General features: G+C 57.9%; 3 protein-coding genes and 1 pseudogene across 6 annotated transcripts in view; 3 read left to right on the forward strand and 1 right to left on the reverse strand.

Annotated features, from left to right (window-relative positions):
* Positions 1-691: 691 nt before the first annotated feature.
* Positions 692-2,915, reverse strand: LOC102901020. Of its 3 annotated transcripts, none has more exons than XM_045048937.1 (4): positions 2,810-2,915; positions 2,373-2,501; positions 1,421-1,503; positions 692-1,318 (listed from the first exon to the last, which is right to left on the reverse strand). In XM_045048937.1, the coding sequence occupies exons 1-4, from the start codon at positions 2,855-2,857 to the stop codon at positions 919-921; spliced, it is 660 nt and encodes a 219-aa protein (XP_044904872.1). In that variant the 5' UTR covers positions 2,858-2,915; the 3' UTR covers positions 692-918. The 3 variants fall into 3 exon arrangements, with proteins under 3 accessions (XP_044904872.1, XP_044904871.1, XP_044904873.1); XM_045048936.1 differs by having other exon boundaries at positions 2,747-2,903; XM_045048938.1 differs by lacking the exon at positions 1,421-1,503 and having other exon boundaries at positions 692-1,245; positions 2,747-2,903.
* A 3,389-nt stretch (positions 2,916-6,304) lies between these two features.
* Positions 6,305-7,578, forward strand: LOC102901097 (annotated as a pseudogene).
* Positions 7,579-8,474: 896 nt separating this feature from the next.
* Positions 8,475-14,831, forward strand: SSR2 (signal sequence receptor subunit 2). The gene is made up of 6 exons (XM_003999630.6): positions 8,475-8,624; positions 9,049-9,203; positions 10,318-10,416; positions 11,048-11,156; positions 13,181-13,258; positions 14,303-14,831. The coding sequence occupies exons 2-6, from the start codon at positions 9,049-9,051 to the stop codon at positions 14,411-14,413; spliced, it is 552 nt and encodes a 183-aa protein (XP_003999679.1). The 5' UTR covers positions 8,475-8,624; the 3' UTR covers positions 14,414-14,831.
* A 3,064-nt stretch (positions 14,832-17,895) lies between these two features.
* The window catches only part of ARHGEF2 (Rho/Rac guanine nucleotide exchange factor 2), a 45,494-nt gene continuing 38,634 nt past the window's right edge, over positions 17,896-24,755 (forward strand). The window contains exons 1-2 of one of the 2 annotated variants that reach the window (XM_023247171.2): positions 17,896-18,033; positions 24,425-24,723. In XM_023247171.2, the coding sequence (XP_023102939.2) occupies positions 24,446-24,723 (278 nt within the window). In that variant the 5' untranslated portion in view covers positions 17,896-18,033; positions 24,425-24,445. Of the gene's footprint in view, positions 18,034-24,424; positions 24,724-24,755 lie in introns of those variants that run through there. The other variant, XM_023247172.2, reaches the window with a different exon arrangement.

A 24,755-nucleotide genomic window follows, 5' to 3' on the forward strand; every position in this document is an offset into this window, starting at 1 on the left:
CCAATCTTGTGGGCTGACTCTCGCGCCACAGCTCCCTAGACCCCGGCGGGCGGCGAGGAAGACTGAGAAGGCCATAGCCCTGCTCCGCCCTCTTTCTGCCCCGTCCTGCTTCCTCACGGCCTCCGCTTCTAGGGAACCTAGCCGAGGCGGGCTGTGTCTCCCCCGCCGCAGACGTGCCCTCTGGACCCTCAGCCTGCCGGGCAGGGGCAAGGTGGGGGGCTCTGGAGGGCCGGGCCCCTCTCCTGTTACTCGGGTGAGGAAGGAAGCCTGAGAGGCCAGGCTTGTTTAGCGGACGGCTGTCGTTAAGGCAGTCTTGTTTGCGAAACGCGAAGCCCAAAGCGTTGCTTTGAGCTGAGAGTCACTAGAAGAAGAGCAGAACTCTGGAGGGGAAACCCTGTAGCAAGAGGGCTCCAGGTCAGTCCCCTCAGGCCTCCGGCCCCTTGCTGTCCTCCTTCTTGGAGCTCCAGTCCTTCCAGGGTTTCAAAAGCCTCGTCACCTCTCCCGAGGCCTCTGCATTAGAGACAGAAATTCAGACGGAGCTGGAAAGGGTGAGAAAGTGTTCAGAGACACGGGGATTGGGGGGGGGGGGGAGGTGGGGAGGAAGAAAGAGGATGCGCGTTCTCCCCAATCCGTCCATCCATCCGTCCGTCCGTCCGTCCATCATGCAGTCCATCTAGAGACAAACCTGCAATCATCAGGCTAGGACCTTCCGGGCCCCAAAATAAACTCTGCTTTATTTACATGGGAGCCGGATGATCCTGTCCGTCCTCCTGGTCCCTGGGCGCGCTCCCGGGAGCCTCTTGCGTGCGGTGCTCGCTGGCGGGGCCGGGCCGGGGCCGGGGCCGGGGTCGAGCCCTCCCCGGGGGGCTCGCCCGCGCCCCCGGCCTCCCCCGCCGCCTCGGCCTCGGCGCCCGCCCCCTACCGCCGCCGCCGGTCGCAGCAGCTGCACAGGTACCGGCCGAAGCCGGCCAGGCTCCAGCGGGACGACTTGCTCTTGGACGTGAGCGTGCTCGGGCTGCTTTCCGAGCTGCCCGGGTGCTCCTGCCGCAGCGGGCGCGTCCGCGAGGACGGGTGGCGCTTCCGCCGCACCCTCGGGGACCGCGCGGCCCGGGGCGGCCCCTCGTTCTCGGCGTCCTCGTCCTCCTCGTCCGCGTCCTCGTCCTTCGCCTTGTCCCTCCTCGGCCGGACGGTGGCGACCTTGCTGCGCTTCCGCCTCTTGGACCGAGCGAGGCCGGGGTCTTCCTCCTTGGGGAATCCGAGAGCAGGGGATGAAGCGCGCTCTCCACTGACCCGTCCCGTTACATACGGGGCTTCGTGTCTGAGGGGGGAAGGGAGGCAGAGAAGCCCTGAGGTCAGAGGCGAGCCTGGACCGCGGGCGTCGGCGGAAGCCTGCCCCCCGGTGGACGCTCCCGGACCTCACCGCAGGCTTATCCCAGCGCGAGGTGGACAGCTGGCCTCTTTCCAAGGGTCCCAGGGCAGGTGCCTTCGTTTCATACAGACCCACTATGGAAGGCAGATACCAGCCGTCTAAGGACTCTGCTCTGGACCCCCTGGCTGCTCACACTTGGTGGGGGGGGGGGGGACGGATACGTCTATTATCTTGATTGTGGCGATGGTTTCACGAGTACGTACACGTCCGCACACCAAACGGTGCACTTTCAATGTGAGCAGCTTGGGGCGCCTGGGTGGTTCGGTCGGTGAAGTGTCCCACTCTTGATTGCGGCTCAGGTCATGGTCTCAGGGTTAGTGAGATCAAGCCCCACGTGGGCTCTGCGCTGACAGCCTGCTTGGGAGTCTCTCCGTCTCTGCCCCTCTCCCCACTCTCTCTCTTAAAAATTAGCATTTAAATATGAGCAATGTATTGTGTCAGTCACTGCTAACAGAAACTAGCATTTAAAGCCTCTCTCAAATAAACCAAGAGCTAAGTTCCTATACCGAGTGCGTTGCGCGGCACGTAAATGTTGGCCGCCAGTGGGGGAGGCGGTTCTGTGTGATACCTCGGCTCAGACACACAGCTCAGACCCTAGCGTCTCTGCCTCCTGTTTATCCGATCTTGGGAGGGTCACTTAACTTGACTTTGCCTCCGTTTCCTCGTCTGAAAAATAGGGATAATAATAATATCTACCTGATAGGGAGGCAGTGGGAAGTTCTCAGTAAGTAGAAGCTGCAGTTACTCTCAGTGTTGGTGTTTTGTTCCGGAAGGAGTAAATCTGAGCCGTGTTTAGTAAAGATGTGAATTGGAAGGGTGTCGAGAAGATATGGGAGGTTGCCGCAAGACCTCCTAGAGGAGGTCAGTGAGGTAAGTTGCCAGTGTGGTACGGGGCAAGGGGTGCGGGACCCCAGGGGAGGGGGGCCCGGGGTGGGGTACTCACGCTGGTCAGCTCCTGGCTCCCTTGGTAGCCCACATCATCTGTGAGGTTGTAGATGGATGTCAAGGATACATCAAAGGTGCTTAAGGAGGGATCTTCTGCCCCTGCAGCTCCCCCAGCTTCTCTGGCCTCCTGAGGAGAGAAGGAGAAGCCAGTTAGGAGGCCGAAGCTCTCGGGGCGCCTGGGGGGCCCAGTCGGTTAAGCGTCCACCTCTTGGTTTCCGCTAAGGTCGTGATCTCACGGTTCGTGAGTTTGAGCCTCGAGTCTGGCTCTGTGCCGACGGCTCAGAGCCTGAATGGGATTCTCGCTCTCTCTCTCTCTCTGCCCCCCAACTTTTTTTTTTTTTTTTTTTTTACAAAAAAGAGGGAGTAGCTCACAGCAGGCAGGACTGCCAGGATCAGCCGTCCTGGCTCCTGCCTCTGCCCCAGCCTGCCCCTTACTTTGGGGTTGGAAGATAAGGACACGTGTTCTTTCTTCTTCATGATCATAAAGTTCTGCGATCACTGATGTGATGAGGCTCTGGCGTGTCCGCGCCCCCCCCCCCACACCCACAATTCTTTAGTGTTCATGTCCTCACAGAAGTGGTTGTCGTGGCAATGGGAGGGTGGGGTCCGGGCCCCTGGGGGTCCCGGGAGGGCTCCTGTGAGGTGCTGAGACAGCACCCTTGCACACACACAGACCCCTACTTCACTTCTCAGCGGGAGGGGGCTGCAGGCCTCACTCCCCAACCCCCACCACGGTGAGCAGGAGGAGGACTGGCCTTAGGGAGGGAGACTGCGGTCGAAACCTGAAAATAGGATAGAACCTCAAAGGGCATCAAGACGCGGCTCATGTAGACTCTGGAATCCACCCTGGACTCCGCCTTTGCTGGAGAGAACTTTAACAAGAGGTAGAAAATAGTCCACCCAAAACTTCGGTGGCCAGGTGCATCTGAGACTTCCAAGGGATCCAAGGACTTAGAAGGGCCCCTTGGTGTTCGTAGGATCCTAGATTCTTCCGAAAGTCATACAGGGCATTTTGGAGAAAACTGATTACGGACTCCGCCTCAGAAAATAGTATATTATGTCAATGTCAAACTTCGTGGGCGTGATAATGTTACTGTGGTTATGGAAGACAATGTTCTTGTTCTTGGCCGGCACGGGGTGTGCTCAGAGAGGGGGTCTAAGACACCCTTCAGGATTTCTGCTCACCCAGTGCCAACCTGGCTTGCAGAACCAAGAACTGAGGTTGAGTAGCTAGGAAGAAGTGATTGGCCTCGCAGAGCCCAGCCAAGTCCCCTGTGGCTCCAGAGGCGGGAAAGTAGAGGGAGGGAAAGGGGGAGGGGCACTATGGGGGGAGGGAGGAGCCTCTGGATAAGACTGAGGGTGTGGCCTTGCTAGGGGTGTGGCTATGCTTCTAGGAACCCACAGCCTGAGAGAGCATCGAATGTCTTAGTGGATGCCAAGGAGGAAAAGTATTGATACCCAAGCACCGTGCCTCTGGCACAACAGGAGACCTCTAGAAAATTAGAGACACCTCTGGAGACAATGGCTGGGGAGCCCCTACACTAACAGAGATTAAGGGCCTGCTACTGTGTAGAAAAAAGGACTGGAAATAGAAACTAGGTTTGATTACAGAAAAATAAGGTAGTTAACATTTCTTGGACATCTCGATATTTATCCTGACGTTTATACTCGTTATTTCAGAATTTGATTTTTTTTCTATGAGAATATAAACATGTATTACTTATGTAAACTAAAAATGAGTTTATTGGGGCACGTGGGTGGCTCAGTCGGTTGACCTGGGCTCAGGGCATGATCTCATGGCTCATGAGTTCGAGCCCCGCGTTGGGCTCTGTGCTGACAGCTCAGAGCCTGGAGCCTGCTTCGGATTCTGTGTCTCCTCTCCCTCTGCACCTCCCCTGCTCACACTCTGTCTCTCTCTCTCAAAATAAATAAACATCAAAAATATGAATTTATCGCACGATTCCATTTAGATGGGGTACGTAGAGTAGTCGGATTCATGGAAACAGAAAGCAGTGATGTTGCCAGGGGGTGGCGGGAGACAGGAATGGGTATTATTGTTACATGGGTACAGATTTCAGTTCGAGACGTTGAAAAATTTCTGGAGACGGATGGTGATGTGGTCACATAACAACGTGAATGTGTTTAACGCCAGTGAACTGTACACTTTAAGTGGTTAAAAACGGCAAGTTCCATGTTGGATATATATTTACCGCAATAAAAAATGAACCCGGAAAAAGAGAAATGTGGCAGAATTACGGTCATAGCTGTGATTCTGGATGCTTCTTGGAAACTGGCATGGCTCGCTCACAGAAGGCCCCTCCCGCCAGTTTATGAGCTCCCGGGTTGGGCAGCAAGGCTCTATTTCTGGACACCTGCCTGGCCACCAGCCAAAAAGCAGCTTGCCACTTCCTCCTCAGCTTCGCCACACACTGCCTTGGTCGCCCTCTTGTTACAGATCCCAAAAGAGAGGTCGGTGGGCAGCTTGGGCTCTGTCTTGCGCATCGGGAAACAGGGCATGGAACCCGTGACCCAGAGGAGACACCTAGGCAGCCTCACGTGGGCTCTGCAAGCCTCTCCGTTCTGGGCACCCGGGTCCCTGCACGTCTAACAAGGCTCTACGTTGGTTTGGTCTTCCTTCGAGGAGGGCAGGCAGCAACTGTATTCTGCCGGAAGTCTTTCAACAGAAACGTTTCCCTCAGCAACTGATTGCCAGAGTCTTCTAGTCAGAATAGATTCTAATGGGGAGAAGTAGACAGAGATGATGTGTCTTCACCAACCCATGCCTTGTCTTGAGACTTTCCATCCACAGTGGGATGTGCCAGGGTCCCGGGGGGTGAAATGGTCCATTCACACAATTTCCCAGGTTTTCTCTGGTCCTAGAGAAAGAAAGGACATGGGGCGTGCAATTCCAAGGGGGTTGCGAAGCAGAGTCACTGGACGTAGGTCCCTGTGGTAACCAGTGGATGGGAGTATCCTATCCTGTCACAAGTCGGGTGTCTATTTCCTTCTCAAATGTCCACAGCCCAAAGCACCAAGAGGCAGGATTTCTGAGGCAGAGTCAACTGCCTTTTTAGAGAACATTAGAATTAAAACAAAGCAACGTATTCATCAAAAAGACGCAGTGAGGGGCACCTGGGTGGCTCAGTCGGTTAAGCGTCCGACCTCAGGTCATGATCTCACGGTTCATGGGTTCGAGCCCCGCGTCGGGCTCTGTGCTGACAGCTGGGAGCCTGGAGCCTGCTTCGGACTCTGTGTCTCCCTCTCTCTCTCCCCCTCCCCGCCCTCCCCGCATCTCTCTCTTTCAAAAATACCCCCCCCCAAAAAAAAGACACAATGAAGAGAATGAAAAGACAAACCAAGGACCGGGAAGTCCCACGCTAACCTCCTTCAGAGCACCGAGGACAGCGCCACGAACCTGTCCTCCTCCCCGCCAACCCCCTGCAGTTTCAAACTCTTCCACATCAAGTGTGCCTTGTGTCTTATACGTGTTTGTTCACCCAGAAACTCGCATAGGGCTGGTGATCGTAAGTGGTCAATTAAAGTGATTTTGGGGGGGGGCCAAAAACTTGCACTGATCAAAAGCCTGAAAGTGAGAAAGTGGACAAGTGAGAGCGGTCTGTGTGGCTAAGAAGAGAGGGTGGTGGGTAGTGGCGACAGTGAAAGGTCTTGACTGTCAGACCAGGGAATTTCATTCCACGGACAATGGGAAGCCGCTGATTTGTTGTTTTGTTTGTTTATTCTTTCGTTTGGGCGCTTGACATTGAATTTGCCGTCTCATTCCAGCCTTGAGTATATTTCACCCCATAGCTAGGTTCCAACCTCTTTGGGGGCAGACACCAGGCCCTAACTCTGTACTTCCCACCATGGCCGTCACAGTGCTTGACTGACGTATGACAGGTGCTCGGTAAATGAGTGCCGGGTGTATCGGTGAAGGACCCAGTGGCTCAGCTGGAGGGGCAGAGGCCGAAGGGGCCACATAAACATGGAGCCTTTTCTCTTCTGAACCCAGAGCGGCCCTTCGGCAGGGTATCTAGACTGCACATGGGGAAGATATACTCCTTCCGTGTGCAGCTGAGTCTGAGAAACAAAAGCACCCACACTTCCCATGACTCCAATCCTGGAGAAATGCTCTGGGAAGGAATTAGAATTCCCGCAATCAGCAATCGGCACCTCCTTTGTGCTCGGCGTCGCTGCAGGACCTTTGGATAAGTGTACCCCGGAGAAATAGCACCTACGACTAAGGCAGCTTTTCCGGGCCAGAGACAATTGGGGGGAAACATTAAACTGGGGTACTGTGAAAAAGCAGTGTAGTCTGGCAAAGTCAAGGGAGGCTTCTGGGACGGAGGGGGGGGAATGGGAGGGTGAGGGGGGCGGGGGGGCGGGGACTGGAACATGGCCCTGACCCATAGGTTGGATATGGATAAGACAAGAGCAGATTGGCCTTACAGACAACACCGCCTGGGAACCGCCCATGCCCCCCGGCTATGGTCAACGTCACCTTGTTCTTCAACATAGTTGTTGTGGACAGCGAGCCCTTGGGCCGTGTCTCCTTTGAGCTGTTTGCAGACAAATTTCCCAAAACAGCAGAGAACTTTCATGCTCTGAGCACCACAGAGAAGGGATTTGGTTTCAAAGCTTCCTGCTGTCACAGGATTATTCTGGGATCTATGTGCCAGGGTGGTGACGTCACACGCCATAATGGCACTGGCGGCCAGTCCATCTATGGGGAGAAATCTGATGATGAGAATTTTATCCCGAAGCACACAGGTCCTGGCATCCTGTCCGTGGCAAATGCTGGACCCAACACGAACGGTTCTGTCTTTCATCCGCACCGCCAAGTCCGAGTGGTTGGACGGCAAGCACATCGTGTTTGGCAATATGACCGAGGGCATGAACGTCGTGGAAGCCATGAGTGCTTTGGGTCCAGGAGCCGCAAGAAGATGACCAGTGCTGACCGTGGACAAATCGAATACATTTGACTTGTATTTGGTCTTAACTACAGGAACATTCCTTGTGTAGCTCTGGAGAGCACTCCTCTGCCCCCATCTGCTTGCATATATAATCTTTGTGCTCCCCCTGCAGTTCCCGGGTCCCGGGTTTTCCTTGCCCCCCCCCCCCGACTAGCTGGATTGCAGAGTGAAGTTTATGATCATGAAATAAAAGTGAAACGACAACAACAAAGAGCAGATTGGAGGGTGTGTGTAGAGAAGTTGTCATTCATTCCTGGAGTCCCGACTGTGCTCAGGCATCCCGCTAAGCAGTGGAAAACAGAAACCTGTCAAGGAGCTCTAGTGTGGGAGGTGGAAGTGGAGGGGAGGCTAAAACACAGGAAATGTGTATTATTCCACAAGAATGTTAAGTCCCAGAAAGTAGAAATCTCAGTCCCGTTTGTCACTGTATCCTCGGTACCTAGAACAGTGCAGGCACGAATCCGGGGCTCAATAAATGCATGCTGAATGAAGAAATGCTGCCGTGGAGATACAGAATAATAGTAATGTTGACAGTTACCATTTACTAAGCACATACTTGTGCTAGAAAACGTGCTCAGATACATAATCTTATTGGACCTCCAGCATTTGGAGAGTGCTGGAATTATCTCATTTTACAGATCTGAGAACCAAGGCTTTACAGAAATGACGCCTGCCTCCAGGTTACGTAGCCCGTGAGCGGCAGACACCGAATTCACGACTGCAGAACCCCACAGGCTGCCTTGTCCAGAACGCTGTTTGGGGGCGTCTGTCTGGCAGCTGATGGAAAAGTGCAGGGAGAGACCCGAGACAGGGCGGCCACCGCAAGGACACAGCGAACAGTAAGGCGCACGAGCCGAAGCGGTCGCGGTGGCGCCGGCGAAGAAAGGATTGCTGTTCTGGCACCTCGAAGCTCGGGGCTTGGCGACTTCCTGGATGCAGGACCTCGTTTGTCGCCTGGAAGTAGAAAGGATGCCGGTAGCCCCGAGAGAAAGAGCTTTCCCCTGGTTCCTAGCTCGCCGGTGCGCCGACCCCGCCTCCAGCACTGCGGGGTCCGCAGGGCACTGGCCGCCGCGGCCCCTGGAGGTACCTCAGCCCGTCTCGCGTTCCGGGCGCGCGCGGGCGCCGCAGAGCCGGGGGCGGGGCCTGGCCGCGAACTACAATTCCCAGGGGGCATCGCGCGGAACACCGCCGTTTTCGGCTGAGCTCACTTCCGGCCTCCGGGCTGCTGACTCTCTCTTCCGGTCTTGGTGGCCCCCCGAGAGGCCCGTGGGGTGCGCACGGTGAGCGCCGAGCCCTGGGGGGCGCGGAGGCGTGGGTGGCGGCGGCCGGGCGCTCGGTCACGGCGGGCACGGGAGAGGCGCGCCGGCGGGAGACGTGGCTTCCTGGCGACAGAGGGCGCACCGAGAGGGGCCGCTGGGCCGGAGGGACCCCGAAAGGGATGTGGGCCAGGAGGAGCGGGGCCCCGGGGAGGGGTGTAGGGAGAACCCCTCGAGCGTGCGCGGAAACCCGTGGGGCCGGGCGGAGGAGGGGGCGGCGGGGTCTCCGGGGCGGACAGGCAGCCTGGCGGCGGGGTCCGCGCTGGTGGCGGATGGGGAAGGGGCTGCGGCCCTGGCGAGCTGGACTTGCCGAGGGACCTCTGCCGGGAAGATCGTGGTGTCCTGACGTGCGTGGGTCGCCCGCCCCGCTCGGCGTTTCTCTCCGCAGATGAGGCTGCTGGCGGCCGTGCTGTTGGCTCTGCTTGCGGTCAGTCGGGCGGAGGAAGGAGCCCGGCTGCTGGCCTCCAAATCGCTGCTGAACAGATACGCCGTGGAGGGGCGAGACCTGACCTTACAGTACAACATCTACAATGTTGGCTCGAGGTGAGGCGGCCCGGGGCGCATGGGGGGACTTCTCGGGGTTCTCAGGCTTCACGGCTGGGACCAGAGACCAGCACAGCGACCGGATGTTCTGGACCCGCTTTCACGTGAGGTACCGGGGCCATCGGCCACTTTGTTGAGTCGGGAGAATTTCTGAGTGGGGAGGAGCTAGAACTAGGGTCAAACCAGGAGAGGAAGATGCGAAGGCAGAACGAACCCACATGATCCTTTGCTACCTTGGGAGCGTTCAGGGTTCAGCACGTTGCTCCCTCCCTTTAACTTTATTCGCTGTGGTTTTTTCTTCCTCACGAGCCTTAGCCTTCTTCCCCTGTGTACAGACACACAGACACACGGAAATTGGGGCAAGAATGAAGTTAGGCCTGTGCCTTCCCGGATATTTGGTGCTTCTTAGCCATAGAATCCAGTCCTTGACCGAGATTCTTTAGTGCGACGAAGCCAGGTTTCGGTGTGATTCCCATCTGTCTTCTGTATTTCTGATATTTTAGGACAAGCAGGCAGATTTAATTGCTGATCACTTTTTTGGTTAAAGATTTCGTTTTTTATGTTTTTTTTATTCATTTCGAGAGAGAGAGCGCGAGCAGGGGAGGGGCAGCAAGAGAGGCGGAGAGAGAATCCCAAGCAGGCTCCCTGCTGTCAGTGCAGACACACGGGCTCCATGCCACCCTCTGTGAGATCCTGACCTGAGCCGAAACCAAGAGTCAGACGCTTAACCAACTGAGCCACCCAGGCACCCCTGATTGCTCCTTTTTTTTTTTTATGGTGTTTTTTTTTTTAATATGAAATTTATTGTCAAATTGGTTTCCATACAACACCCGGTGCTCATCCCAACAGGTGCCCTCCTCAGTGCCCATTACCCACTTTCCTCTCCCCCCACCCCCCCATCAATCCTCAGTGTATTCTCAGTATTTAAGAGTCTCTTATGGTTTGCCTTTAAGGTTTTGTTTTTAAGTAATCTCTCCACCCAACATGGAGGTTCGAACTCACAACCCTAAGATCAGGAGTCTCAGGCTCTACCAACTGAGCCAGCCAAGCACCCTAATTATTGATTAACTTTGTATCTGTTACATACTAACCACTTTGGTCCCTCCACTTACAGTGCTGCATTAGATGTGGAGTTATCCGACGACTCCTTCCCTCCGGAGGACTTTGGCATTGTCTCTGGAATGCTCAATGTCAAATGGGACCGGATTGCCCCGTATCCTCTTGGCGCCGGGTGACAAAGGCTGGGGGCGGGGGTGGGGGCTGTGGGTGTTGGGGATGACACGAACGCATTGCCGCAGTGAGGTCCCTTCAAACGGTCTGTCTGGCTGTGTGTGGCCATTTGTCCATCACCTCCCTGGATAGGATGGGACGAGAGGAAACTGAGTGTGAGTTAGTGTGGACTTGGGAAAGGAGCTTCCTAAAGTTTGGGTTATGAGGCCCTATGATATACAATACGGGAAGGCGTAGACGCTTAGATTTTCTGGTCAGGGTGAGTGTTCTCCTTGGGGTTTTCTTGTTCTTACTCTGTGCTTTCAGCCTTCCTTCGGTTAGTCACTGGCGGTTTCTGTGAGAGTGGCCGGTGTCCCATCCGTAGTACATGTTCCTTCAGAAACCTCTGTGCTGGGTACTCGTGAAGAAGCTGGACGTTGAGTGTGCCAGGGACCCGTATGACCCCACGCGTTTCGGGCTTAGGAAGAGGTCTGCATAAGCGTCATCGCGGGGTATCGCGGGCGGAAATCGCCGTGTGTTGACCGCTCCCTTTGTGAAGGGTGCATTTAGTCCGCAGGCGGAAAGGATGTTACGACACCAGCCTCATTTTCTTCCTTCCTTAACTGTCCGCCCAGCGCTAGCAACGTCTCCCACACGGTGGTCCTGCGTCCTCTCAAGGCCGGCTACTTCAACTTCACCTCGGCAACTGTTACTTACCTGGCCCAGGAGGACGGGCCTGTCGTGGTGAGTGGCCCGGACCTTAGCTGATGCGGCCTAGGTCTGCTTCCCTTTGAAAACTCTTGCAGGAAACCTCCAGGGCGTTTCCTCACTAAATTCTGAGGAAGGTAAGAAGGACCAGAAGCTGGGGCGCCTGGGTGGCTCAGTCGGTTGAGCGTCCTCATGATCTCACGGTTCATGGGTTCGAGCCCCGCGTCGGGCTCTGTGCTGACGGCTCAGAGCCTGGAGCCTGCTTGGGATTCTGTGTCTCCCTCTCTCTCTGCCCCTCCCCTGCTTGCACTCTGTCTCTCTCTCTCTCTCAAAAATAAGTTCATTAAAAAAGAAAAAAAAAAAAAAAAAAAAAGAAGGACCAGAAGCTGGGCATGTTGTCCTTAGGAAGGAATGTGTTTCAAGTTATAAAGATCCAGAATGGAGCGGTTGAAATGGTGGGAGGGGAGCCCCGTAGCCTTCCCTCCGCTCCACGCCTACTGCTTGGCTTTAACCCGGGACACGTCACTTGACGCGCAGTTTATCGTCGTCCTCGTCCTTCCCATCCGGGCCCTAGGGCACCGGCAGATCACTCCTGGTCTCTGCCGTCGCCGGCCCTTTCCCTTGCTTGGAAGATGCCTGCCGCACGCGCCCTGGTGGCGCAGCCAGACGCTCTCTGCCTCCGGCTTTCTCCCGGCACGTTCTGCCCACAGACCCTTCGCCCTGACGAGACCAAGCGCCTCCCCGCCCTCCCTGCCCTCTCTCGTTCTTTCTGTTTGAAGTGTCCCCCCTCCCCCACTTCAGCTTCCACCCTCCCCGGGCCCAGCCGGGGGCCGCAGCCCTGGCGTCTGTCTCCTGCTTTCACGCCTCGTGCTTTTTTCCTCCTCGCTCTTCGAGCAGACGTTCGCCGGCCGCGTGTAAACTTGAGTAGCTCGCGCAGTCCGGGCCACCGGAAGGAACGTCGATCTCTGCCATCTCAGTACTTCTTACTTGTTGGTCTCAAGCCATGCCCCACCCCCAGCTTACTCAGTGGCCCCTTGCGGGCCACGACCTCGTCTTAGATGTCCCTCCGTTTCTCCCGGGTAATAGGAAGTCAGTAGTAAACATTCCTTCGATGGGTTGATGAAAAGGTCAGCAGACATTTATTGTGCCCTGGTGGTGCGCTAAGACCTGGGGACACCGAGAAGATTGGGACGCTGTCCTGGTCCTCCGAATGCTCAGGCCTTGAATTTACGAAGGCCTCCGACAAGACCGTACGAGCGGCCCGTAGGCTACGTGGTGAGGGCACAGTAGGGCGGAGACTTCACGGAGTCAGCCGTGGAATGAAACCTAAGATTCTCTGAGCCTCGCTGCGCTTCTTTGAATTTTTTTAATAAGCCACGTGGAACCAGGCTCTTGTAACCATGGCTCAGCTCTCACTTCTTGTGTCCTTTCTGTTTTCAGAACCTACTGTGGGACTCTGGTTCTACCTGGTGTTTGATAGGTTAAAAGACACGAGATCAAAGGCTCGGCTGCCCCTGTAGAGCGAGCTTGTTTGCAGGGCTCGGCCTGCTTTCCAGGCAGGAATGCGGGCAGCCCCAGCCCCCTTTCCAGCGTGCCCTTGGGGGGGGCCTCGTGCTTTTCAGAGTCCTTCTCGTTATTTCGTTTGGGCCTCGTATCACTTGTGAGTATGGAAGCATATTTCCACTTGAGGAACGGGGGAGCGGTTGCCAAGGGCAAGCCGTTCCATCACCCGCCTCGCCCTGCAGGGGGCTGGTGGGCCTCTCTTTCCGAGTTGGAGACGCCTGAGGAGGGAGGACTGGCTCCGATCGCGGCCGCGCAGCTGGCCCCTGTTTAGAAAAGGCCCCTCGGGTGTCTCCTGGCTCCCGATTTACTCCTCTTTGCGACACACTAAGAATCCTCCAACTCTGTCCAGTCCGGAAGCCTTTCCGCGTCTTCTTGAAGCTGTCTTGAGCCTCCGCGCCCCGAGAGTCTCTCCGCTGAGGATTGGGGTGGGCGGGACTGCTCCCCCCTCACGTGAGAAGGACTGGGTCTGCCCTGATGCCCTTCTTTTCTCCTTTCAGGTTGGCTTCACCAGCGCCCCCGGACAGGGGGGCATCCTGGCTCAGCGGGAGTTTGATAGAAGATTCTCCCCTCATTTTGTAAGCTCTGCCGAGTCCCCGTACCATTCCCCAGGGACAGGGACACCCTCTGGTTCTGGGAGCTGTTGGTCTCCTTAGAAGATTTGTGTAGTTTGTGGGTTCTCATCATACCTGTGTTTTTTGGTGTCTGACGCAGCCAGCCAGCAAACGTCCTATGTCCCCGTGGTGCCGGCAGTGAGATCGCAGTTGCCCGAGCCGCATGCCTGCCCTTTTTCTCTACTCAGCCTCGAGTGGAGTCCCCTCTTGGAGTCCTGGGTCTCTTTTGAGGCTTAAAAGAGTATCTTAGATTCAGAGAGTTGCAGCGCACTGGGCAGGCCAAGGAGGGCTGTTGTGGTCTGGTCTCAGAGAGCGTTCTTTGAAGACAGGCCAACTGAGGAAATTCACGTGTGTATTTATTCAGGGAATAACCGTGAAGTCCCTAATTCTGCGCTCAGTTCTGTGCTTTGATCTCAGAAGACGGAGGTGATGGAGACACACGCTCGCTTCCCAGGGGGTAGAGGGCCGTGGGGGACTCAGAACAAGTCCCGGGAGAAACGGGCTGAGACCGAGACCGCAGACAGGGTGTCGGGGCATCTGACCTAGTCTTCCAGAGTCGGGGAGGGCTTTCAGGGGGAGGTGGTGTTCGACCAGCCAGAGGAGGGAGAGGAGGGCAGGCATCTTGTGTAGGGGGAGTAGCTCAGAGGAAAGAAGAAGGCCTGACAAGCGGGTGTGCAAGGCTGGAGGGCAGAAGGCAAGGGCGAGGAGTGGAAGAGGGGGCTGGAGGTGTGGGCTTGACTGTCCGTGCGGGGCTGGGCGTCACCCCTTGACGCTGTCTGGAAGAGAGAAGCTTCTCTTCGGTCTGGGTCAGGTCAGGTGAGGCCTTGGGCTCCACAGCTCGGAAGACAGGTGGTCCTGTGGTCAGAGGAGCCTTTCCGCTAAGGTTCTGCTGGAAGTTGGGGCGGGACTGCTGCCTCTCCCCGTCTCGTCATTCGCCACCCCTCCCCTCCCCGGCCCTCCTGTGCCCTGATCCAGACTTGTAAGCAAGGCCCGTGTTGTCCTCCACAGCTGGACTGGGCAGCCTTTGGAGTCATGACGCTTCCGTCCATCGGCATCCCCCTGCTGCTGTGGTACTCCAGCAAGAGGAAATACGACACCCCCAAGACCAAGAAGAACTGAGTGGGGCGGCCACGACCCTCCCTCCCCAGGAGACCCAGGTGCTTTCCGGATTCCGAAGCGGATCTCGAATGCAGTCTCTTCTCCCCTCGCCCCTGCCACCCTCTCCTGGATCCTGTCTGCTCTCAAGCAGAGCGAAGGGCGGGGCCTCCCCTCCATCCTGAAGCCGTACCAACAGGGACGCCTCCTTTGCCTCCAGCCTCAAAGGCCCTCGGGTGCCCACCGTCGAGCCGGGCAGGCGGGCGGGGAGAACTCCGAGGGGTCCAGGAGGGACGCTCAGGAGACTGCGTGGTGCCGCCCACCCAGAAGAGGCTGGAAGACGACGTGAAGGCCGAGGGACTCTCGAAGGCATGCCCGGTCTCTGCTCTGGGTCAGGGAAGCTCTGACCAAATGGGGTTTTCTAATAAAAACTGATGCCACACTGCCGTGTCTGCTCTTCCGTCCCCGGGGTGAGCTTGGGCCCTGGAAGTGCCCGCGCCCGGGTAGGTGAGCCGGGCTCTGCTCCTTGCTGGAGGGGCTGTGGTCCTGTTCCCACAGGGGTGTCTGTCCCCTTTGAACACCTTTGCTTTCGTCCCTTGCTTCCGTCTCTGCTCTCACCAGGCCCCACGTGCCGCCCGTAACCTTCCTTGCCTGTGAGCTCCTCTCCGCGGCCGGAGGACGGGGTGAGGGGTGAGCTGAAGGGCGGTCTGCGCGCCAGCAGCTGTTCTCGGGCCCCAGAAGGCAGGCTGGTCTCATTTACTCACTGACCGGTCTTGGAAGAGCTTGTTCAATGCCTGGTTCTAGTCCTTTCTCTGTTTAAGAACTAGCTTGCTTTTTCTGTTCAATTATTTAAGTAATCTCCACCCAACACGGGGCTTGAACTCAGGACCCTGAGGTCGAGAGTCCCACGTTCCACCGACTTAGCCGGGCACCCCAAGAACTGGCTTCTCTTCACTCGAATTCCTTTCAATGTCAGCGGAGCCGCAGCCCTGAGGTGTCCGGAGGCCCGGCCTGCGGAAGGACTCTGGTTCCTGCTGCAGCAGCACAGGGAGAAGCCGCTGTGAGCTGACTCGGGCCAACCCAGGAATGCCGTGGTCCGAGAACAGCCTCCCAGGCAGGAGGGAAACCCAACAAACACCCGCTTTGTTCCCGCCACCAAGTTTCCCAGTTTAGATTCTGCTGGGGGTTGCGGGGTGGGAAGCAGGGGGACTGCCCAGCCGATTTAACCTTTCCCAGGCCGGTGCGCGCGGGGCCTCTGGGCCCCAGGAAGGATGAAAAGGACGTGGAGACAACGGGAGGCTCCAGATGGGGTAGCCCTCCGGCAGCTCCCCTCCCTCCTGCAGGGGCTGCGGCTCGGACACCCGGGACTGGCCAGGTCAGAGGGCGAGGAGGCTATATTTGCTTTTGTTCATTGTGTCCCCCCCGGGGGAGACCTGGGACTTGCTCAGGAGAGAGGGGAGAAGCTTGGGGTGAGAACGCGGGTAGGAAGGGAGAGGGGCTGGGTGGCCAGGCATCATCTTGCTCCCTGGGGCTGCAAACTGTTAAGTCTTAGGAGGAGGGAGCACTGCTTTGTGTCCTGTGGTCTCTGCTGAAGGCAGTGAGGAGCCCACCTGTAGGGGGAGCGGTTCTGGGTCAGAGGAGGGGACTCCCAACTCCTGCAGGTACTGCCTTCCCAGAGGCTGGGGCCTTCTTCCTGCGGAACTGTCCCGGGCCCTTGGCCCTCCTTATGGAGGAGGCTGGGTAGGGGACCCAGGTCTGACGCAGATGACAAGAGCAGCATTGTGAGGGCAGTTAGTGTCACAGGCACCTTGAATGAAGGCCAAAGCCAGACACTTCATCTGGAGAGATCGGGTTCCCTGGAGTCGGGATGGAATGTGAGCCTCCTGTAAGTGGTGGAATGTTGGAGAAAAGAGAGCCTCTGAAACCTACAGAGACTTAGCTGGACCTGCTGGCTTTGGGCTTGAGCCCCCTGAGCTTGAGGAAATGTACGGGGAGATGAGTAGCAGACAGCCCCTCTCCACCCCATGGAGACCACCCCCGGAGGCGTGACCCCGACCGGACTGACCGACCCAGTCAGTGCAGGCACTTGCAAGGGGGAGGGAGAGGAAGCACGTCTTTCCTGAAGACTGGGTACCAGCCGGAGGGGCTCCTCCCGAAAAGGCAACACAGATAGTGACCCAGCTGTCAGCCTGTTCCAGATCCTCTCCACCCCGCTGAGACCCGCCCTCTGTCCCCGCCCATGTCCTGCAGACTTCCGGCTGGCCCCGGCCCACCCGCAAACCCCGCCCTGGTGCCAGGAGGAGCCAGGTGCCCAGATTTCCACCCACGTTACACACTAGGCCTCGGGACTCCGGCTGAAGAAAGTCCGCGGGGAGCAGGTGTAAGAATGGCCAAGAAGTTGGGAGTAACAGCTGTTCCCCGGCAGGATGGGTCGAGTCCTCGCCCCCGCCCCCTGGGAGCCAGGCGGCAGCCCCGTGCCCTCTGGGACTTACTGTGTGACAGCCTGTGTCCTCCGGATGTCACGAGATTGTTTACTTAGAGGACCTCCGAGGACCCCACGCGGTAAAATGAGGCAGTGTCCTGTCCCCCTGTGTTCTCGGGGTTTGGGGCCCAGCCCGGAGAACAGGCCGCCCTCTCACCTAGAGGAATTTAGAGCTGGGACCCACTGACTGGATCCCCTAAGTAATCCCCTCATTTCATAGATCAGGGAGGGACGCGGAGTGCGGGCCCCACGGCAGGAGGCCTCTAGCGCATCCGAGGTCCCCACCGTACAGATGAGGACTCCAGGCCGACAGGTGGCTCTGAGGCTCCGATGGTGAGACTTTTCCACCAGGCCACAGGGCCCAGAGGAGGAGGGCCCGGAGGGCCACCAGGTCAGGGGCGTGTCCCCTGCCCTGGGGAAGTCAGCCCGCATAAGCCGGGATGGGGAAGGGGAGTGGAGCCCAGCGGGTAGCCCGGGAAGCCCGCCCTCCGGGCCCTAGTAATCGCCCCTCCCCCGCTGTAACCTGCCTCTTAAAGGCACCAGCAGCGGCAGCAGCAGTTTGGAAGCCAAATTCCAGAGAGGGCAAAGGACCTCCCTGACCCCAGGAGGCCCCCACTGTCAAGTAGGTTTCCAGCCTACGACTTCCCTGGGATGCCCTCGTTCTCCCCTCCTCAGCTCACACCCTCTCACACCCTGCCCCACCTGAGAGAGGGTGAAGGTTCCCGGGACCTGGGGCTCCCACATAGTATCCCCTTCAGGGGGACCCCAACTCGGCCCCTTGTACCCATTTCCACCGGAGCCCCAGTCCAGCGGCCGTGCTTTGTTCTGGAAGTGCTGAGGACCCCCAGACCCACGGTGGCACCCAAGGGGTTAAACAGGTCTGGGCACAGCAAGGTCTAGGGTGTTTGAAGTAGGGCGGGGAAGGGAAGGGCTGGGGCAGTTGAAGAGGCGGCTGGTCTGGCCTGGACTGGAGGGCCCCCTGTCTCCTATGCAAACTTCTGGACCATGAGCAGTGCCCTTAAAAGGACCAAGAGAGGCGCCCCCACTGAGGTGCTAGACGGGGTTCTTAGAGGGGCTCCCTGAGGAGGGGCTCTTCCCTGTACCGAAGTCACCAGCCGGGAGCAGGAGCAGGGCCCGGTCTTTGGGAAATCTCCCAGGTCTGGTGAGTTTCCCCCCTCCCTCCCCGGGGTCCTCGCCCCCACGAGTGGGCGTCCCCCTGGAAGCAGAGCTCCTCAAGAACCGTCCTCACCCAGGCAGGCGCAGAACCCTTCGCAGCTTCCCCACCAGCCTGCTGCAGCCAGCTCCCGTTTTTAATTAGAGAGCATTGGGGGAGGGTGCCAGTGTGTAAATCGGGAATCACAGGCGCGGCCAAGAGTAATTTACCCCACTGGTGGGACAGATGATACTAAACCCTCTATATACGTTCCTAATCCTTACGATCGCGTGGGGTTGGCATACCATAATCCCTATGTTAAGGATGAGGTTTAGAGAAGTTAAATAACTAACCCCAGACAATTAAGCAAATTGTAGCGCTGGGGGTTCAGACCTCAGTCCATCTGACACCAAAGTCCATTACGTCATCGTGTTATCTTGTTCTTACTCGGGAGGTATGGGAGGCAGGATGGCTCTGTGAGTCTAAAACCTTGAGACCCTCATTCCTTTAGAGCCTCCTTCCTCTAGGGCCTCACCCAGTTCCCTTTGTCCTTGGAAATTACTTGTGAGATTTAAGGGGCCACCAGTTCACGCCTGAGAGCTAGGGACGCCCAGATTCCAGACCACTCCATCCACCAGCCGAAGGCTTCCCTGTTCTACCTGCCGCGCTCGGCCGTCCCTGAGACCTGATGGGTTAATTCCCTGGGACGCTTTGAGTGGCCAAAGTCTTCTCAGGTGTGTCCCTTTGAACCTCAGACCCTCTCTGCCCCGCCCGCTGGCAGGCGCCCTGAACCCCTGAATGCAGGCCAACAAGCAGACGGGCAGGAGGCGGAAGAGGGCTGCTGGGCGCTGTCCCGCGGACGCTGGAGCCAGACCAGCCCCTGGCGGGATGAGCTGCCCCGGGGCCCAGTGGGAAGGAAGAGGGAGCTGCCCCAGCTGCAGTCTGCAAACCAGTGAAACAAAAAAAGTCCGCACACGCGGGAGCCTAGCACAATTCCTGACTGATTTGTGAGCCCGGCCTAGCGAAGAGGAGGGGGCGACTGAGGGTGGGGGTTGGAGATGGACGGCTGACCACTGTCTTAAGTAGAAGGAGGTGTGGTTACGTTAGAAGCTGGGGTGGGGGTGGGGGGTGGGGTGGGGGGGAGCCTGGCTGGCTCTGGACTTCCGGAATGAAGTGCGAACAGTAAAATCGATAATGCTGCCCTGTGGCTCCTGTAGGCTGGCGGGTGCCTCTCAGAAGTCAACCTGGAAGCTGATGTGGGCACATAGGTGGCTTTCGTCCGTGCAGGCCCCTGCCCCACTAAGGGCTGGTCGCGCCCTGTCATTGTATGTGTGCGTAGAGCCTTCTGGGTCCTCTTCTCCGTGCCTGGCACCCGGTGGCTGCTGAAGCAATGTCTGCTGAACGAATGAAAACCCTCTGTGTATACCCTTGGCTTTTCTTTGGATCGTGACCCTCCTCCCAGGCAGTCGACGGGCAAGTCAGGGGAGGACAGTGAGTTTCAGGACACGGGTGTTCAGCACGGGGCGAAGTCTCGCGTGCCTCACCCTGAGGAACCGAGCAGCTACAGACGAGTCGGGGTCGGGTGAGGTGGGGGGGGGGGGTCACGGCCGGCCGGAGGCGGGGTGTGACGAGGGCCTTCTCGATCCCAGGCTAACAGAAGCCCCACTCTAGCCCTATCTGCGGGACAACCGCAGTTGGTTTACTCTCTGGTGGAGAAGAAGCGGGCAGATTACATTTTGAACCATCAAAGGGTTTTCCGTGACCCTGTCCCCGCGGGGCCGGGAGAAGCCCCCAGACAGTGACATCTGGCTCTCCCTTCCTTCCCATCCTTTATCGTCTGGTCCTTTTAGGATCTTCCTCACGAATACCCCCCTTCGGGAGAGTTTGGACCCCAGAGCCAGGCCCAGGAAGCGCCCCCAGGCTGTGACAGGGCCCGCCAGCATCGCGCGCCCCGTAGGGTCACTATCCCTGGTGGGGTGGTTACCCTCAGCGGGTCCTCCCCCTGCGCTTGCCTCAGCACATCAGCAGGGCCCCGCCTGCCCCCACCCCTCACTCAGATCTCTGCGATCACAGACGGACGGACCGGTAGAAAGGGCGAATGCGACTTCTTTGGGACTCCCATCCAACTGCTCCCTTTCCTTGGCTGGGTTGGTGAAGGGACAGACCTGGGGGTGGTGAATGGCAGTATTGCCTGATTTCTCTCAAAGCCGGCCACTCGCTGTCTTTGGGAGCTTGTTTTCCAGGGGAGAGGAGAACTCGTCTCTGCAGTGTGCTGGGTCTGCTTCCAAAACTCAGCTCCGCCTTCCTACAGCCCTGTGACCTTGAGCAAATGACCTTACCTCTCTGCGCTGCCTGTTTCTTCACGTGTAATATGGGGACACTGCGTTTCTAGGGGTGGCTGTGAGGATCCCAGTACGTAACGTAGGCCCTTGGGGCGCCTGCGTGGCTCGGGTGTCTGAGGGTCCGACTCTCGATTTTGGCTCAGGTCATTCTCTCACAGGTCGTGGAATCAAGCCGTGCATCAGGCTCTGCGCTCTCATCGCGGGATTCTCTCTCTCCGTCTGTCTCTCTGCCCCTGCCCTGTGCTCTCTCAAAATAAATTAAAACTTTAAAAAGAAAGATAGCGTAGGCACCCATTATGGGCTGACTCTTCCCCTGTGGGCTCCAGATGCTACTTAGGAAATTGGCATGTTGGGATCTCAGCACCCCGACCCCAGGCTGGTCGCTGAACGCCTGCCTGGTAATGCACTGAGCCTTAACATCTCTCTCTGGTCTCTTTTTCATCCTTCCTCAGATTTTGAGACCCGGTTGCTCTAAATCAGGAGTCTGCAAACTTTTTCTGCAAAGACCCAGATAATAAATATTTTAGGCTCTGTGGGCCATATGGTCTCTGTCGCAGTTACAACTTTGCTGACGTAATGCAGAAGCAGCCACAGACCATGTGTAAGTGAACAGGCATGGCCGGGTTCCAAAATAACCTTTATTTATGAACACTGAAATTTGAATTTCATATGATTTTTCTGTGTCACAAAGTAGTGTTCTTTTTTTATGTTTTTTAAAAAAATTTATTTTTGAGAGAGGGAGAGAGACAGAGACAGAGCACAAGCAGGGGAGAGGCAGAGAGAGAGGGAGACCCAGAATCCGAAGCAGGTTCCAGGCTCCCAGCCGTCAGCACAGAGCCCCACGCGGGGCTTGAACCCGCGGACCGTGAGATCATGACGTGAGCCGAAGTCGTGCGCTCAACCGACTGAACCACCCAGGCGCCCCAGTAGTGTTCTTTTGATTCCCCCCCCCCAACCATTTATAAACGATAGCAGGACAGATTTGGGCCACCTTAAACGACCAGTGCCCCCCCCCTCTCTTCAGGACGATGGGTTCGGGCCCTTCGTGCTTCCTATGTTGCTGTCGTCCCCACTGGAGCTTGTTCGCGGCCACGAGTGCCACCGCAGTTGTGTTCTTCCTGCTGTCCTTTTCCTGAGAGGGAGGCGTGGGGCAGCCGCCACACAGTGTCTATTTCTGCTCTTGTCCCGGGCCTTCCTGTCCCCAGCTCCCCGATCCTGCAGGCCTGGCCTCCACTCCGCCTCTAAATTAAAACCACAGCCGTTGTTAAGTACCTCGGCCGTGCTGAGCACAGTGTTGGTCACGTGATGTACGACGTTGTCACCCAGTCTCTCAGCAGCCCTGCAAGGGAGGGCTGCAAGGTCCCCACTGCACAGATGGCTCTGAAGCTCAGAACCGGGGAGCCAGCTCCCAGGGTCGCGCGGCCAGAGTGCTGGAGCTCGCAGGTAGGACCGGCTTCAGGGCCAGCGTCGCACCCGGAGGAAACCGTGGTCTCGGGCTTTTGAATAGCAGATGTCCCTCTGTCCCGGACAAGTAGTGCTCCCGCCTCGGTACCCAGGCGTGCCTAGCGCATCACCGATGACCAGCGCAGGGGCAGGAGACGCCGAAGGTGTGGTGTTGGTGGGAAAACCATGCGGTCCAGATAACATGACTCCTTAGAGCCCCTACCTGCTTTCCTCCTGTGCGTTCATCTCAGGCCTCTGACCCCAGACCTGTTTCAGAATCTCCGATCTCTGCTCAGCGGAAGCACTGATGTGACATGATGGAATCTCATTTGGGGGCTAAATAAACCCATTGTGTGAGAGCCAGCCCTGACCCCTGCCCTGCGCCATTTCCTGAGCTCAGGAGGCTGGGGGAGACGGGGAGGCCCGGCGGGAGCTGGCGGAGGAGAAGCCAGGGGGTGGACACGACCGTGGGGCCAGCCTGCACGTCAGGATGGCGGGCGGGCGAGTCTGGGAGGAGCTGAGGAAGCCTCCTCTCTTCCAAGGACATAATAGACATTAGTGGCCCTGCAGCATGGAGGGGTGGGGTTAGGAAACAGGAAAAGTGGAGACAGATGGATGAAGCCATGAGGGGAGAAGGAGCCCCACGGGCGGGGTCTGCACAGAGGGCGGAGGCCGGGATGGACGACAGAGGTGCTAGGAAAGGGTAGGCGTCCCAGAAGAGGCCAGGTGCTAGTTGGTCTGAGCTGGAGACAGAAGGGGGAGGTTTGGGGATCAGAGATGTCTGTCTCCCAGGCCAGGGCAGCAAGAACCGTCTCCGGCAGGTGGCGTCCCCGGGGATGGAGAAGAAGGAAAGGCTCCCATTCACGCATCTCACCCAGCCCCACGGGCCCAGCCCCACGGACCCAGCTGGGGCAGGAGGCTAGAAGCTGGAGGCGGGTAACTCCACAACGCTGACCTCTTTGGTGAGGTCTCTGGCCTGCCTTATTAGCGAGCACCCCGGGCGCCCCGACTCCTTCTCTTCCTCCCACCCGATTCACAATGCCCCCTCCCTGCCCCTGAAGCCCAGCTTGGGAGACCACTGGTTGGCAGGCAGCTTGGACTGAGTCACGCTCCCTGTGGGGCTGCCCCTCCCACTTCTAGGCAGCGCAGAGGAGGGCACAGGGCGCAGGGCCGTGCTTGAGAGAGAGAGAGGGCCTGTCCTGGTTTCCGGGTATGATGAGCAGGGATCAGTCTCCAGGCCTCTCCTTTTCTGTCCTCGGAGCCACTGGTGGGGCCACAGGGTGCCCTCTGCATTGGCCCTGCGCTCACCCCTTCCTTCCCTGCGGGGACAGGCCTCAGGCCGCGGGCCTGGGTGGAGCAGGGGCTGTGGACGGGGTGCGGTGACAGAGGAACAGTAGCTTGAAGGAACAACTTTCCAACAACCTGGACTTTTGGTGTGTGCACGGGGGAGTGAGATAACCTGGGGAGGAGGGGGAGGACTCTGGCTCATGGCTTCCTGATCCTCCCGGGTCCTCTCAACACATCATGGCTGGGGGTGGCCCCGGAGAAGGGGAGCCTCGGAGACTCGTGCGGAGGCAGGGCCTGCAGTGAAGGGAAGGTTGCAGCCCGTCCTGGTACTTCCTCCCGGGCTGGGGCTCAGCTCTGGAGCTCGGCGGTGTTCCTAACCCCAAGACATGTGGGGCAGGAACGATGCTTACATAGGGGGGGCGAAGGGGTTTCCACGCCACGCGGCTGGTGTGGGTGCCTCTCCCTCTGTCACTGGGGAGATGTCATAGGGCTCTGTGACTTCCCATTGACTGGCCTTGGAAGGACAAAGCAGAATACTTTCTTTTTTTAATGTTTATTTATTTGAGAGAGAGAGACAGACAGAGTGTGAGCAGGGGAGGGGCAGAGAGAGAGGGAGACACAGAATCCGAAGCAGGCTCCAGGCTCTGAGCTGTCAGCACAGGGCCCGATGTGGGGCTCAAACTCACGAACCACGAGATCATGACCCAAGCCGAAGTCTGACGCTCAACCCACTGAGCCCCCCAGGCGCCCCCAGAATACTTTCTTATGAACTTTCCTCCCTGCTGCTCTACCTGCCTAGGCTCCTCCCTCCCCAACTTGGCTAGACCCTAACTCCTCACCCCTGCAGACCCCCTCAAGGCCCACCCACTTCCTCTCTTCACCGAGCTTTCCAAGCAGCTACAAAGCGTTTCGCTGCGTCTTCTCCATGGCGTTCGGCACTCTGGCCACTGAGTCGTTTGTGATCTGGGCTTCTGTCTGTGCACAGACACACTTGCACACGTGCACACACAGGCACACACACTGTGAGTCCCTCGAAGGACAGGTATCTGTTTCTCTCTGCTTGGCTGGGTTTTCTGCCATACTGGTGCTCGGGAAATGTAATCACAAGTGAGCGAGGATGTCCTATCCCCCAGAGAGAGGACCAGACGACAGTCAGAAGGCCAGGTCCCGGATGTGGTCCTGCAGTCATTCCTGGTCGTCCCAAGCCAGCCGCTCCGCACTTCCGCGCCCCCGTGAAGGGAGGGGAGCCCGGCTGACTGTGATGCCCTCCCAGCTCCGAGGTTCCAGAATTCTAGAACTCTGCTCACCCTGCTGTCTTCTTGACGCAGACCGGCCTGCGCGTGCCTCCCATGAGCGGAGACTTCCCGAAGGAGTTCCTCGCAGGTGGAGACCTGGTGTCGCGAGGCCACAGTCGCCGCTGCCTGTCTGTGGACGAGTCCAGAGCCCAGCTGGAGGAGGAGGAGGAGGAGGAGGAGGAGGAGCAGGAGCAGGAGGGGAAAGAGAAGGAGGGAGATGGCTTCCACGCTGCGCCCCTCCGAAGGTCGGGGGCTTTCCGTGCCCACAGCCACCACCCCTTCAAAAGACATAGTTGGGGGCCAGACAGGGACCTCCAGGACCCACTGAGCAGGTAACCCCCAGGGGACCTCCTGCCCCTCCTTC

This window comes from Felis catus, chromosome F1 (genome assembly GCF_018350175.1).
Source record: "Felis catus isolate Fca126 chromosome F1, F.catus_Fca126_mat1.0, whole genome shotgun sequence".
NCBI classification, from domain to species: Eukaryota; Metazoa; Chordata; class Mammalia; order Carnivora; family Felidae; genus Felis; species Felis catus.